The following is a 15626-nucleotide window of genomic DNA, read 5'->3' as shown; positions in this document are numbered from 1 at the left end:
CACTAACCCCATGGTCATCTGACTAACATCCCTGTTCTGTACCCCACATGGCTTGCTGTGGGGCTTGCTTCTGTGGCTGCTAGGAGGCTAGATGATATTGGCAGGGCCTCACTGCCCCTCCCCCACAGCTACCAAGGCATTCCAGGGAGTGCTGGAGCTTGAGGGGGTCGAGGGACAGGAGCTGTTCTACACACCTGAGATGGCTGACCCCAAGTCAGAGTTGTTTGGGGAGACTGCAAGGAGCATTGAAAGCACGGTATGAGGGTTTGTGGGGTGCCCATCAAGGAGAGACCCAGATGACTGGCTCAAGTGAACCAATCTTAACTGGGTTTAGACAGTACCTACTGCCCTCACACAACACCTACCCACAGCTGGACGACCTATTCCGGAATTCAGATGTCAAGAAGGACTTCTGGAGTGTCCACCTACGGGACCTGGGGCCTGGCAAATTAGTCCGTGCCATTGTGGATGTTCACTTTGACCCTAGTAAGCCCGTTTCCCTTATGGGAGATATGGATATGGACTGTATGGAACCAGGTCATACTCAGGACTCTCTCCTCCTTAGCCACAGCCTTCCAGGCACCAGATGTAGGCCGGGCCCTGCTCCGACAGATCCAGGTATCCAGACCATGGGCCCTGGTGGTGAGAAGGCCTCTGCAGGAGCATGTACGATTCTTGGACTTTGGTGAGTGCCAGGTTAGACCTCATCTTGCCTGTCCTCCTCTAGCCCCCATACCTCAACAATACTTTGCATGTCCTATGCCCTTCATATGTACCTAACAGTTATCTTTCTCTGCAGACTGGTTCCCCACTTTCTTTACGGGAGCTGCCACAGCCAGAGCCACCACTGTGAGCCGACTGCTAGCCTCTGCTGTCACCCCACGAGTCTACCCCAGTCACACCAGCTGGCCTATTGGCAGAACCACAGCACCACTAACCACACGCCGGCCACCTACAACTGCCCCTAGCACTGACCAGCCTCAGACCCCAGGCCCTCAACAGCCCCCAAAGTCCTGTGATTCCCAACCTTGCCTCCATGGAGGCACCTGCCAGGACCAGGATTCTGGCAAGGGCTTCACCTGCAGCTGCACTGTAGGCAGGGGTGGCACTGTCTGTGAGGAGGGTAAGGTTACTGGAGGGCTTAGGGATAATGGCCAGAGGGTGAAGCAGAGTCTCAGGCACTCCTCTAGCTTAGCTCTGTCTGTTCCCTGCAGTACAATTCCCCTCTGTGCCAGCTTTTGAGGGCCACTCCTTCTTGGCATTCCCCACCCTCCGGGCCTACCACACACTACGTCTGGCATTGGAATTCCGGGCACTGGAGAATGAAGGACTGCTACTCTACAATGGAAATGCACATGGCAAAGACTTCCTGGCTCTGGCTCTGCTGGATGGACATGTACAGTTCAGGTGGGCATGGTGGATGGGTAGTACATGGGCATGGCTTCTGTAGGTCAGATGGACTGTATGGTGGCAGAGACCAATCCAGACCTTCTAAATCTACAGGGGTAAAGTCTTGGGTGAGATGATGTAGCCCAGGCTTATGGTAGGCCTGGACAACGTCCTAAACACCTGCTCTCATGTCCAGGTTTGACACAGGCTCAGGGCCGGCAATACTAACGAGCTCAGTGCCAGTGGAACCAGGACGATGGCACCGCCTAGAATTGTCACGGCATTGGCGGCAGGGCACACTTTCTGTGGATGGCGAGACTCCTGTTTTGGGTGAAAGTCCCAGTGGCACTGATGGCCTCAACTTGGACACAAACCTCTTTGTAGGTGGTGTCCCAGAAGAACAGGCTGCCATGTGAGCTGGGGACTGGCTGGGCCCCTGGTCTCTGACTCTGGGTAACAAATGATGGGTGACAGGCATGAGTGTGGATGGTAGCTATGACTTTGACCTCAACCAGTTCCTGCTGTGCTATCTGTGGTAGCAAGCCTTTGATGGAACCTCTGAAGATGGCTAGCCCTGACCTTCAGCCCTGACCCTTGACCCTCATCCCTTCCTCCTGATTCTGTCTTATTTATGGATCTGGCCACCCTGTGAACACAATAAAGAGAGTAGGCATAGGGGTGCCCATGATCCCTAGCCCTAGTTTATGGGTATGTTAGTATTACAACTGATTAGTAAAGGATGCCTCTGACTCTGACCTCTCCTGGTGTTAGGGTGCTTGATCGGACCTCTGTGGGCATCGGCCTGAAAGGATGCATTCGTATGCTGGACATCAACAACCAGCAGCTGGAGCTTAGCAACTGGAAGGGGGCTGTGGTCCTAAGCTCTGGTGTGGGAGAATGTGGAAACCACCCCTGCTTGCCTAGCCCCTGCCATGGTGGGGCCCTGTGCCAGGCACTGGAGGCTGGCATGTTCCTCTGTCAGTGCCCACCTGGCCGATTTGGTGAGAACTAGCCTGGTGCCTGGGAAGGTATTTAGGTGTTGTGGGAAGAGTCTTATGTTTCTCTGGAACCCCTACCCAATCTTCCCTCAGGCCCGACTTGTGCAGATGAAAAGAGCCCCTGCCAGCCAAACCCCTGCCATGGGGCAGCCCCCTGCCGTGTGCTTTCCATGGGTGGGGCCAAGTGTGAGTGCCCCCTGGGACGAAGAGGTGCCTTCTGCCAGATAGGTAAGGTCAAAGAGATGTTGGGGAAAGATGAGGGGTTATGGTCAAATTCCTGGGTTGATTTGGGGTCTGGTGTACCATCTAGTTAGGGTTGAATTACGATCACTTAGACACAGCAATAGGGAAACCAGGGACTGCAATTTTGTTTGACGTCTGTTTGGCCCTTCCTAGTCCTAGAGACTGGTGCTGGCTCCCGGCCCTTCCTGGCTGACTTTAGTGGCTTCTCCTACCTGGAACTAAAAGGCCTGCACACCTTCGAGAGAGACCTGGGGTTAGTAGGGCAGGAGGATTAAGGGAAGGGAGCCAGCCTGATGAGGAGACAGTGATACACTCCCACAACCCCACATGACACCAGGGAGAAGATGGCACTGGAGATGGTGTTCTTGGCTCGTGGGGCCAGTGGCTTACTCCTCTACAATGGGCAAAAGACAGATGGCAAGGGGGACTTTGTGTCCCTGGCCCTGCATAACCGGCACCTGGAGTTCCGCTATGACCTTGGCAAGGGGGCTGCAGTCATCAGGTGGGCATATGGGAACTAGACTGGGCATTACTCAGGGTTGTCTCTGGACCATCTGCACAGATCACAAGGAGGACCTAAAGGATTGTCCTGAGGTTGGGATGTCAGTGCATATACCAGGAATATATGACTTGGGCCCTGGGTGAACAGAGCCCAGAACCTACGCCTACCTTTTTGCAGGAGCAAGGAGCCCATAGCCCTGGGCACCTGGATCAAGGTATCCCTGGAACGAAATGGCCGCAAAGGTGCCCTTCAAGTAGGCGATGGGCCCCGAGTGCTAGGGGAGTCTCCGGTGAGTGTCCAGGGCATGAGGAAGGCCCAGATATCCCACACCCTATTCCCACCACTTCCCTTCCTCCTCCCTGGTGGCTTTATAGCCCCCCGATAGGCACCTCTCACATAACTGTTTTCTCTGTCTGCCCTGTGCCTCGGTCTCTCTCCTTTCTGCCCCCACTGCTCTCTGGCTCTTGCTCTGCAACCCCCCCACCTGCTCTCCGGATGTCAGAAATCCCGCAAGGTATTGTTGGCCTCTTACCCAACTCACCATCTCTTGTACCCATTCCTAGAGTAGCCCTTTCCCACTAAGGTCCACGTCTGCCATTTCTGTGTGATTAATGCTGCCTCCTAGATAGTGAGGGGTAGATGTGGGGCATCAAGCAATTGGGCATATTGACCTGGGACTTGGCCTACTCTGGCTCAGTGGGTGGATCATACATGACCTTTTGTCCCATGCCTCCTATAGGTGCCTCACACAATGCTCAACCTCAAGGAGCCCCTCTATGTTGGAGGAGCTCCTGACTTCAGCAAGCTGGCCCGGGGAGCTGCAGTGTCTTCTGGCTTTGATGGGGCCATCCAGCTGGTATGGGGGCGGGTACCAGCCAGGGTTCTCCACAGTGGGATGGAGAAGGGCCATTGTATGTCTCGTCAGAGAAGGTAGCAGATATGACAAAGACACTCCCTTCTCTCCTCTTCAGGTGTCTCTAAGCGGCCACCAGCTGCTGACTCAGGAGCATGTATTGCGGGCAGTGGACATCTCACCTTTTGCAGACCACCCTTGTACCCAGGCCTCAGGCAACCCCTGCTTTAATGGGGGTTCATGTATCCCAAGGGAAGCCACTTATGAATGCCTGTGTCCTGGGGGCTTCTCTGGGCTGCACTGCGAGAAGGGTGAGCACTGGCAGCCCAGGGCTGAGACTTGACATGGCCTGGAGATCTCATCTGAGGCCCATTTCATCCCATCTGTCTCCCAGGGCTAGTTGAGAAGTCAGTGGGGGACCTAGAAACACTGGCCTTTGATGGGCGGACCTACATCGAATACCTCAATGCTGTGATTGAGAGGTAACGTGCAGTCAGGAGCCAGGCACTCCCTCCACTCTCAGCTGTCTTGTCTGGTCCTGTCTGTGCATGCCATTCAGGGTAGAGGTGTTAGATTCTCCATACCCTCTCAGCTCTGGCCAGGAGGGAAGGCCTAGAATCTACCCTACCCCTTCGTTCTCACTATCTCTGTCTCTTTGTTTGCAAGCGAGCTGACCAATGAGATTCCACCGTAAGTAGGCCCTTGGCTCTACTCATACCTTGGCACTCATTCATGTCCATGCTTTGCTCCTAGCATTATGATCTTGAGCCCCACTAAAGGTGGAATTTCTACCGTGGATGGAGGATGGGGTTGAGGCCTGTTTACATACTGTCAGGCCCAGCTTCCTACCTTGGAAATGGTCAGTCCTCTTCCCAGGATATACCTGCCAAGGGCCATCACCCACCACTGAAGCCCAGTGCAAGTGTGATTTTTGTACTTGTGTATACACGTATACATGTTTCTATGTGTAGTACTTGGGTATGTATTTGATTTGTGGGTATATATATGTGTACTGTATATACCTACATATGCCCATATGTGCATGCAACATACACGTGTGAATGTGAGTTTGTGCAGATGTGTGTACATGTATGCAAATATGTGGTATGTGTGTGTTTGTGTGCGCATGCGTGCACAGACACAGTCATGTATGTGCTAGGGCATCTCCACGGCTGCTGCCATCAGAAGAGCCTTTGTGTCCATTCCATGTCACCAATGCCTCACTCCTTGAATTACCCACTAGGGCATGTGCCCAACATATGCATTACATAAAGGTCACTGCCAAGGCCGTTTGTGGGAAGGGCCATTGATACCCTGGAGTTATGCTTGCTCTTCCTCTCATCTGCACATGTTGACAAAAGGAATTTTGGCCTACATTCAGCCTGTCTTGTCTCCTGCTTACCGCTTCCCTCTCTTCCTGCTTCTAAGCCCTGAAACTCTGGATTCCGGGGCCCTTTTCAGGTAAGCACATGGCAGGACCTGAGAGACCTAGCACATTACCTTGCCATGTGCCTGCCTCTTGTCTGCCACCTCTCCGATCAACTTTGTCTAGTTGACCATGTCTTCCCTCTCTCCTTTGTCCCCCTGCCCACCCAGCTGCCCGGGTCTGATCACCAGCTTTTGATTTCTGTGGCAATAGCTTAAGCTTTTGTGCTGTAACTAACACCTACACCTACCCCACTTCCATCACCTACCACCCTCCTGGAAGCCCTTGACCCATCCTTTCACTTTTCAGTGAGAAGGCACTACAGAGCAACCACTTTGAATTGAGCTTGCGCACTGAGGCCACTCAGGGGCTAGTACTGTGGAGTGGCAAAGCCACAGAACGTGCAGACTATGTGGCTCTGGCCATTGTGGATGGACACCTGCAGCTGAGCTATGACTTAGGTTCCCAGCCAGTTGTGCTGCGCTCCACTGTGAAGGTCAATACCAACCGCTGGCTTCGAGTCAGGGCTCACAGGTCAGTGGAGCCCACTGAGAATAACAGCTGAACTTGCTTAGCTGGGTCATACCCAGTCACTCATGGTCACTAGCAGCTCAAGGTATTTTGTGAGAAGGGGAGGAGGAAGCAACAAAAAGACAGGAGAAGCAATCAACCACTGGCCCCCGGGAGAACATGGAGTGTCATTCCCAGGGTGTTGTATCTGCAAGGCATGTGATAGAGAAAATGTGGGGCATAGGTCCTAGATGAGGGAGGGGGAGCTCTTGACAGCTTTGCCCTACCCATCCCCTAGGGAACAGAGGGAAGGTTCTCTTCAGGTGGGCAATGAAGCCCCTGTGACTGGCTCTTCCCCGTTGGGTGCCACACAACTGGACACAGATGGAACCCTGTGGCTTGGTAAGTGTTTGGAGGTGGCCGGGGAGGAGATACCCAAGGTTCCCAAAACCACCTGAGGGATAGACTGTCCTAGAGCCGACACTCAGATCAACTCCATCTGGATAACAGATGGACTAGCCAGGGCAGGGCAGCACCCTCTTCTTCGTTAACCCTTCAGATCTTAGGCCACAGAGATCTGTGTTCATGTGTAGTTGTAGTATCCCACTGGTATTCAAGTGCTGGTGCGCCTCATGTTGGCATTACTGCCTGCTGATCTACTGTCTGTCCTGTAGGAGGCCTGCAGAAGCTGCCAGTGGGGCAGGCTCTACCCAAGGCCTATGGCACAGGTTTTGTGGGCTGTCTGCGAGATGTGGTAGTGGGCCATCGCCGGTTGCACCTGCTGGAGGATGCTGTCACCAAACCAGAGCTAAGGCCCTGCCCCACTCCCTGAGCTACTACCACCAGAGCTCCCACCCTCCCTACTGTAATTATTTTTTATTTTTGTAAACTTGTTGCTTTTTTATATGATTTTCTTGCCTGCACGTTGGCCAGAAGGACTGTTGGCCTGGCCTCCTTTCCGTCCAGGCAGCTGTGCTGCAGAAACAAAGTGGTGCTGAGGGACTCATAAGTAGATCGTGGCAACCTAGAACCCTTGACTTTGAAGGCAGCCTTAGGACACACTCCTCTGTCTAAGGTACCATGCCTCAGACTCTTGCACTGTACATCCCTACCTGCCCATTTGTATTGGTCTTTTGGGTCTCCTGGACCATTGGCAAGCCCTATTCCCATGTTATTAATGCTTTATTGGATGAGAACTGTGTCCCTGAGCAGGAGGGAGCTGTTGGAGCTGAAGAGGCTCTTCATTAGAGCAAGTACCATTGGGTCCTTTGTAGGTTTCCACTTAAGCTGCTCTCCTGCATATGCTGAGGACCAGCCTCATCCCAGGCTAGCCTGGACCCCTAGTGCTTCCTGTACCAATACTGTGATTTAGAAAAGTTATTAATATCGGGGCATCATTTTACTTCCCCAAATGTGTCTGCCTATCCCAGGGTGCTGGAAACAAGCCAGGCTTCATCTAAGTTGTCTTGACTGGCCCTCAGCTGGCCCTACCCACCTACCCAGCCACTGTGGACACAGCCATCCTTTCTCTAAACACCAGGCCACTTAGGAGTCCCTAAGAGGGAGTGGGTAACTATGGGATGTGGTTGACCTCCATTGCCTACCTGCCTGAGCAGTCAGCTGCATCTGTCTCTCAAAAGATATCTAAGCCAGACTTCTAACCATATTCTTTAAGCATTGATTTTACTTGATTTCTGATCTGGAAGTGTTGTCATTCCTGTTTTAACTCACAGCAACCATTAATTGGTCTGATGTGAGGGCAACCCTCAGTTGGTCCATTGTAAGGGTAGTTATTCTTGTCTGAATGACAGTTATCTGCCCAATGTCCAGCCAAGGGCAAGTACAGGGGTAGCAGAGGTGGCTATAGAGCCAAAAATGCCTTAAACTACAGCAACCATCTGTTTCTCCACTCCCTGTCCTTAATGTCCGGCACAGTCATTTTGGGAGAAAGACCAGACAGATCTGGGTTGGGGGCAGCCTGACATTTTTCCTGCTGTGGTGGTCCAAGGCTGGAAGGAGCTGCATGGTATCTTGTTACTAACTCCAGTATGTGTCTATGTCAAATACCATAAAATAAAGTGTGAAAACTTTAAAACAGGGACTGTGTTCATACTTAACAGCCTGATGGCTTCTTGCTTAGATTCATGAGGCACAGACTTCAAACTCTCCTGTCTCTGGATGGAGAAAGTAGAACCTGACTGGGAATCCACAGCTCCTTTTGGCTGAGGTGCCTTATATGGTTAATGGGGATATAGCCAGACATAGTGCCTCTAATTCCATAGACGGGCAGAGCTCTGTGAGTTCAAGGTAAGGCTGGGTCTACATAGTGAGTTCCAGTACAGCCAGAACTACATAATGAGACCTTATTTAAAAAAAAAAAAAAATAGGGGGTAGGTGGAAAGATGGATCAGTGGTTAAGAGCACTTGCTGTTCTTCCAGAAGACTGGAGTCTGGTAACAGCACCCATGTCAGAGGGCTCATAGCTGCCTGTAACTACAGCACCAAAGGACATCTATTAGCAGCACCTACACACACACTATAAAACATTCAAACTTTTAAAAGTCCCACAGTCTTTAAAAGTTCCATCTCTAAATATCCAAAGTCTCTAAATTTCCCAAATCCCTGTAAAACTAAAACTTTTTTTTAAAAAAATCTTTCTTTAATCCCAGCACTCAGGAGGCCAGCCTGGTCTACGGATGAGTTCCAGGACAGCCAAGGCTACACAGAGAAACACTGTCTCAACACCCCACCCCCACCCCACCCAAAAAAAGAAAATCTTTAAAAGCTCCAAGTCTAGCAAGGTGGAGGTAGTGCATGCACTTGGGGCAGGGGCAGAGGGAGGTGGATCTCTGTGAGTTTGAGACCCACCTGGTCTACAAAGTGAGTTCCAGGACAGCCGAGGCTACACAAAGAAACCCTGTCTCGAAAGCAAAAACAAAACAAAAAACAAAAACAACAACAACAAAAAAAAAAAAACAACACCTCAGTCTCTCAACTGTGGGTGTCAATAGTGTAAAGAGTTAAGTGCTTGACATCTGGGTCCCACTCATGATTCTCAGGCCTGCCATCTGCAGCACACCAGCTCCACTCCATGCCTGCTACTGTCCTTGGTGGACATCCCAGAATACTGGCATCTCCAAAATGCCAGGGTTTTCTGCTGCAACTGGGCTGTACTTTGACCAATAGCCTCTCATACCCTCTCTTCAGGGACTCCAGCCCTGCCACACAATGCCAAGCCTCTACTGATCTCCATGGTCCCTTCATGCCTTCAAAACCAATACCACCTTGAAGACTCTTACACATTACCAGCATAAGATACAACTTTGGCTGCCTCTGGACCACAATCTCTGTATGCTGACTCTGAGGATACACTTCCCAGAAAATTCAGCCTCAGTGATGATGCCTTGTTAATCATAGTTGGTTCTTCAGTCCCAACTGACCAGCATCCATTGTCCCAGCAAAGCAAAGATTTTTACTCCAGTGGTGTTGGTCTCTTATTAATCGCAGCTGATTCTTCAGTCCCAGCTGACTAGAACCACAAATTCTTAATTCAAAATATCACTTGACAGATCTCCATGACTACTGTCAGCATTTTCTAAGTTCCCACAACAGCTCATTGAGTTCTAAACACTTAATGGCCTTTCTGGAAGTCACAATCTTCCCCAAAACATGATCGGGTCTATCACAGCAATAAACCACAATTCTGATACCAATTTCTGTCTTAGAGTTTCTATTGCTATGATTAAACACCATTACTGCGGCCAGCATACCCATGAGCATCAAAGGGACCTGGAGAGGTAATGGTAGACAGACATAGGACTCTGGGTTAACATCAAGAATGAACAAGGGTAGGCTGTGATGGTTTGACAGGTGAGTGACAGTGGGAGCTGCTTTTTGCCCAAGCGTGTACAACAAAGACAAAGATGACACTGGTGCCATGCCATCCAACAGCCAGGCCTGGGAGAAGTTAGCACTTATATTGAAATTTATATGTGTGTATGAATATCTGCTCCATGTAGCAGCTCAGAGATAAGATGGGGGGGGGCGGACATCACATTGAGGGAACCAACAGGAATATTACATTCTTGGTGGTTTGTAAGTTGGGATCTCTATTTATGCAGCTCCAGAGACTGCTGTGAGCACTCAAGCAAAGCAAAAGTCTTGTATGATTATAGTGCTAGAGCAGTTCCCCATGCTAAGAAACTTGTCTCCAGGAGATGTCATACTAGTAGGTCATCTTGGTATCCTGGAGGTCCAAGGCCCCCTTTGAGGGTACTTAATCAGGTACTTGGAGGTGTCCCAGGAAGTCAGCCATTACTCCCCAGCAGAATGGACCCACATGACAAGGACATCCAAACATAGGTGGGCCAATGCAGAGAATGACTCCTCTAAGAAGAATGATGCCTTTAGGACCACAGAACAATGGAGATGTGATGAGACCAACTGAATACTTTAAGGTGGCTCTGGAATGCATGGAATGAACATGGGTCCAGATGGTGGTAGACCTTGGCCAAACCCAACAAATGCCAATTTAATACCATATTCCTCAATGTCTCTTGGGAATTAAGTAGGTCTTCCAGAATGTAGAGGGCCACCAGGAACACCCATCATACCTAGCACAGAAAAACCAACCAATTCTAGAGATAATGTGTATACTTTAATGAATGCAGTACCTTCTGGGCCTAACAGACTAATTTTCCAATAGGCCCTGAGTGAGATGATCCCATGGATTAGAAGGATAGAGACCTATCACATGAATGGCTCTTTAGGCTCAGGAAATATGGAGAATATTTCCAAGAATTCTCCCAATAATATGAGCCTGAGTAACCAGCTGGCCAATCCAAGGCATGACAGTAAAATGGGAACAGGAAATTTCTTAAATCATTTTCAGAGTAAGAGTTACTCCTCCAGTATAGCATGAGTGTGTGATACATTACCAAATCTCGAGAAAACTACTGAGTCAATCCTTCACAGAACTACTACAGAAGAAAACTACTCATTAGTGTATAGTTAAAAAGGGAATCTCAGTCACACCAAACCAACCTTTTTAGTTCCTGCTCTCTCCCCTATTTTGTGAAGAAAGCAGATCCAAATGTGATTCAAATAACTGAACAGAGTGATGGTGTGTGACATTTTGTTTGTGTTCTGACAAATAAAGCTTGCCTGGAGATCAGAGGGTGAAGCTAGCCACTACTTAACCATAGAGGCCAGGCAGTGGTGGCTCACACCTTAAATCCCAGCACTTGGGAGGCTCGCCTTTAATTAGGAGGTGGAGTCAGGATCTTGGACCCATTTGGTCTAAGGATTCATAGAGGTAAGAAGTCTCTAGTGGCTGCTGCTCTGCTTCTCTTATCTTTCAGGTTATTACCCCAATATCTGACTCTTGGTTTTAATTGATAAGACTAATTAGGATCACACTTCAGAGTGGCACATTAGAATTGTCCTAAATCAAACTGCAAATAATTTTCTGTGTATGTACATGAGTGGGAAAGAATGTATCATATATGTAGACCATGCACATATTCATATGCATGCATCAACCACAGGGCATTGTAAGATGCTACATGACATTTTTGTTTGTTTTTTTCAAGACAGGATCTCACTATGTAGCCTTGACTGTCCTGGAATTCACTGTAGACCAAGCTAGCCTATATCTGCCTCCCAATTTCTGGGATTAAAGGCGTCCACCACTATGCTTGGTGCCTGGCTACATAACATTTTAAGTAGAAGTAAATTGGACATTTTACTCCATCCTTTTTTTTAATTTTTAATAACATTTTATTTTATTTTAAAATACTATTCAGTTTTACATAACAGCCACAGATTCCCTTGTTCTCCCCCTTCCTGCCCCCCATACTCCATCCTTTTATTTCACATTTCCATTTTGATTATTAAAGGTTACTCCTGCAACTTGCTGAACTATTTTGTGCTGTGTATATCACTGCTTTATATGGTTTTTGTTTTTGTTTTGTTTTTCAAGACAGAGTTTCTCTATATAGCTCTGGCTGTCCTGGAACTTACTCTTTAGACCAGGATGGCCTCAAACTCAGAGATCCACCTACCTCTGCCTCCCGAGTGCTGGGATTAGAGGCATGTACCATTACCCATGGAGTGGTCCACTTCAGTGTTTCACTGTGCCCCTGCTTACATTATTAATGCATTGCGTAATGTGACCAAAAAAAATACATGAAATATGGTATAGGGTGCTAGAGTAATGAAAAGTTTGGTAAATGGGGTGAGAATAAGAAGTGATATGAAGAGCCAGATGGTGATAGCACACACTTTTTAATACCAGAACTTGGGAGACAGAGGCAGACAGATCTCTATGAGTTGAAGGCCAGCCTGATCTACAGAGTTCCAGGACAGCCAGGGTTACACAGAGAAACTCTGTCATGGGGGGGGGGGGTGGACAGGGCAGGGTGGAGGGAGTGATATGAAGTTTACATGTGGTTGAAATTCAGAAAGGTGTCCCTCTTTTGTTGTATTCTGGCTTCAGTTCACAGTATGGCTTTACCAGTCCTGTTAAGATCCAGAAATAGCCTTTAAGAGAAAGCACAGGTGTCTAGGCTCCAATTTATGAAGGGGATGGGACCTAGACATTGGCTAGGTATTTGAATGAGTTTAAATAAAACCATCAGGTTGGATAAAACTTCTTGTTTCTTGCTTTTCTTCTTCTTCTTCTTCTTCTTCTTCTTCTTCTTCTTCTTCTTCTTCTTCTTCTTCTTCTTCTTCTTCTTTCTTCATCTTCATCTTCATCTTCATCTTCATCTTCTTCCTGCTCTTCCTCCTCCCCTCCTCCTCCACAACTCCTCCTCCTGCTTCTTTTGTAAAGGGTTAGTAAAATACAATCTTTAAGCCAGTAACAACAGCATGGTAGTTTTGAGTTTGCTTTTTCACTGAAATCTGTTTGTGAGTTTACGTATCTCAGTAGGAAGCCTGTAGGTGGAAGTTTCTGTCCCTCCAGCAACTCCCAAATACCCGGCAGCCACTTCTCAAATAATTGATGCAGGGGCTTATATTAATTGTAAATGTTTGGCTGGTAACTCAGGCTTATTACTAACTAGTTCTTACACTTAAATTAACCCATAATTGTTGCTAGAGTTTTCCTGCCTTGCCCACAGTCACCCACCAGTCCCACAGCACTCAGACCCAACCAAGTAAACACAGAGACTTATATTGCTTACAAACTGTATGACCATGGCAGGCTTCTTGCTAACTGTTCTTATAACTTGAATTAATCCATTTACATAAATCTATACCTTGCCACGTGGCTCATGGCTTACCCGCATCTTCACATGCTGCTTGTCATGGCAGCGGCTGGCAGTGACTCCTTCCACCTTCCTGTTCTTTCTTTTCTCCTCTCTGTTAGTCCTGCCTATACTTCCTGCCTAGCCACTGGCCAATCAGTATTTTATTTATTGACCAATCAGAGTAACTTGACATACAGACCATCCCACAGCACATAATTCTTATCTATGTTTAACCACATGGCTTGGTACCTTTTCTCAGTACAGCATTCTCATCTTGCTTCCTCTGCATCTGCCTGGCAACTCCTGACTCCACCCTTCTTCCCAGCATTCTTAGTTTTTTCACCCCGCCTTCACTTCCTGCCTGGCTACTGGTCAATCAGTATTTTATTAAACAAATTTGAGTGACAAATCTTTACAGTGTACAAGAGGATTCCAGAGCATCCCCCCCCTTTTGTCTAATTAAAAAGGGTTTTAACTTTAATATAGCAAGATTATATACAACAAAAACAGTTATTAAGTAATGATTATAGTTACAATATCTAGTCCATTTGTATTTGACAAAATTAGAAAAATGTTATTATCTATCTTATCTTGGTGAGTCTAAAGTTTCACATCTAATTTACCTTTTTATCATAACTAAGAAAACCTATAATTATAACTATCAAGTCTTCAACTCCATCATAGACCCCAGAAGGGTAAAATGTTAACTAACAACAGGGACATCTCTCTGCCTGGACAGTTACCCAAAGTTCCTCTGCAATTTTGGGGCAATCCAACTCTGGCCTCTGTGAAGCAGGGAATTTTGAAGGACTTTCCTATCTTGTCTTGGCAAGGTTCAGCAGTCCTTTCTTTTGTGTCCTGTTTGTCCATTTTGGACAGCATACTGTCAGCAGTGAAGGCAAGGGCACTTTCTTGCCCAGTGGCTAACTTTTGCCACAAAGAAAGTAAACTCCATATGGAGTTTCTTCAATGCCCATCATCCTCTTTGAAGTAATTGGTGCTGCCAGGAGCAGATATGGCTCACTGTCAAGAAAAGTCTTGCTCATATAATCCCTCCTCTCTCTCGCCTATTGGAAAATGGAAATATTTATTAAAAGGGAAAAAAAGAAAAGTCTAAGCTCTTAAAACATTTTAAATATCATATTCTGTAGGTCTTTGAAGTGTTTGAAGATTACCTATCTGTCTGAAATATATCTCTGTATAACCTTGAAAACCTAACTAACAAGTTTGATTTTAATAGATGACTAACTACTAACTTGCATTTCTTTATTATCTTAAATAGTTTGTGATAATAACTTTCAAGGATTAGAAATTTGCATTACATTGTTAAATGAGTTGTACAGGTACAATACCTTGAACAAGAGTAGAAATGTATGTATAGTATGTTCTAACAAAAATAATCTCAAATTTGTCAATATACAAAGATTCATATCAATGTAAAATATTTAAAACAAGTAATCGGTTTGTAAAAGTAGAGTTAATAATCTACCCTTTTATCCTAAAATATCTATATCCCCCTTTTTTCTTTTCAGAGTAGATTTAATAATCTACCCTTTATCCTATAATATCTATATCCTCCTTTTTTCTTTTCAGAGTAGATTTAATAATCTACCCTTTATCCTATAATATCTATATTCCCCTTTTTTTCTTTTCAGAGTAGATTCAATAATCTACCTTTTTATCCTATCATTTCTATATCCCTTTTTTTCCTTCAAAACAAGAAACCTCAATCTGATCTCCTCTGTTGAGCCTTTTGTTTTTTTAATTTTAACCATTACCAATAACAACTTGTAACCAATCACTTTAAACAATGACACATATCCATAACCCACTGAAAGACCAAAAACCACCCACCCCACCTCTTGGGAATATGAGTATCATGTTCTTAAATGTGCTTCCTGCTGTCTGGGGATGATGGCATCTTTAGGAGATATGAAAAGAAAAATTTGGGTTAACTGTCAAGTCCTGGGAGAGGTAACTCTGTCATTTACTGTCTAGTCTCTGCATAATGGAAAAGTGCAGGGCTTGTCTCAAGTCCTGGCTAGAGTAGTCTGTGAGGGTGTATCATCTCAGCTAGCCACCTAAAAATAGTCCTGAGCAGTTTGTAGTTCAAAGCTGATCGTTAGGTGGTGTTTTTCAGTTGAGTGGTGTTATCATAGTCCTGGTGTAATTGTTGTAGGGCCCTATCATCCTTTTGGAGACTTCAGTGGTCCCTGTTAGGCATGGTCATGGTTCACTGCAGAAAATTTAGACATTTTAAATGTCATATGCAGCGATCTTGAAGAGGTTAAAGGATCGATATTTGTTATGTACATCCAGAGTACAAAAACTTAATTCCTAGTTACCTGATAGAGACTCAAACCTGAAATCATGTACAGGAAGCTAGATAAAGCCTTTTTCTAGAATTAGTGAGTACTCTATATGACCATTAATATGTCAAAAAGTTTAACACACA

At 46.8% G+C, this 15626-nt stretch overlaps 1 protein-coding gene and 1 pseudogene across 9 annotated transcripts in view; both read left to right on the top strand.

Annotated features, from left to right (window-relative positions):
• Positions 1–8022, top strand: part of Agrn (agrin) — a 32248-nt gene extending 24226 nt beyond the window's left edge. For 3 of the 9 annotated variants that reach the window (XM_028891449.2, XM_028891441.2, XM_028891447.2), the window contains 20 exons: positions 129–256; positions 372–486; positions 566–685; positions 800–1123; positions 1215–1407; positions 1586–1801; positions 2161–2390; positions 2481–2615; positions 2784–2883; positions 2968–3132; positions 3310–3421; positions 3635–3646; positions 3872–3988; positions 4104–4296; positions 4380–4467; positions 4652–4675; positions 5414–5446; positions 5721–5945; positions 6220–6323; positions 6596–8022. In XM_028891449.2, the coding sequence (XP_028747282.1) occupies positions 129–256; positions 372–486; positions 566–685; positions 800–1123; positions 1215–1407; positions 1586–1801; positions 2161–2390; positions 2481–2615; positions 2784–2883; positions 2968–3132; positions 3310–3421; positions 3635–3646; positions 3872–3988; positions 4104–4296; positions 4380–4467; positions 4652–4675; positions 5414–5446; positions 5721–5945; positions 6220–6323; positions 6596–6753 (2792 nt within the window). In that variant the 3' untranslated portion in view covers positions 6754–8022. The remainder of the gene's footprint in view (positions 1–128; positions 257–371; positions 487–565; positions 686–799; positions 1124–1214; positions 1408–1585; positions 1802–2160; positions 2391–2480; positions 2616–2783; positions 2884–2967; positions 3133–3309; positions 3422–3634; positions 3647–3871; positions 3989–4103; positions 4297–4379; positions 4468–4651; positions 4676–5413; positions 5447–5720; positions 5946–6219; positions 6324–6595) is intronic. The other 6 variants (XM_028891445.2, XM_028891448.2, XM_028891442.2 and 3 more) reach the window with 5 other exon arrangements.
• An 835-nt stretch (positions 8023–8857) lies between these two features.
• Positions 8858–11082, top strand: LOC114708264 (annotated as a pseudogene).
• Positions 11083–15626: the final 4544 nt, after the last annotated feature.

Source organism: Peromyscus leucopus, chromosome 2 (assembly GCF_004664715.2).
Source record: "Peromyscus leucopus breed LL Stock chromosome 2, UCI_PerLeu_2.1, whole genome shotgun sequence".
In the NCBI taxonomy this organism is placed as follows: domain Eukaryota; kingdom Metazoa; phylum Chordata; class Mammalia; order Rodentia; family Cricetidae; genus Peromyscus; species Peromyscus leucopus.
Note: the sequence above shows the minus strand (reverse complement) of the source record. Positions and strands in the feature narration are given on the sequence as shown.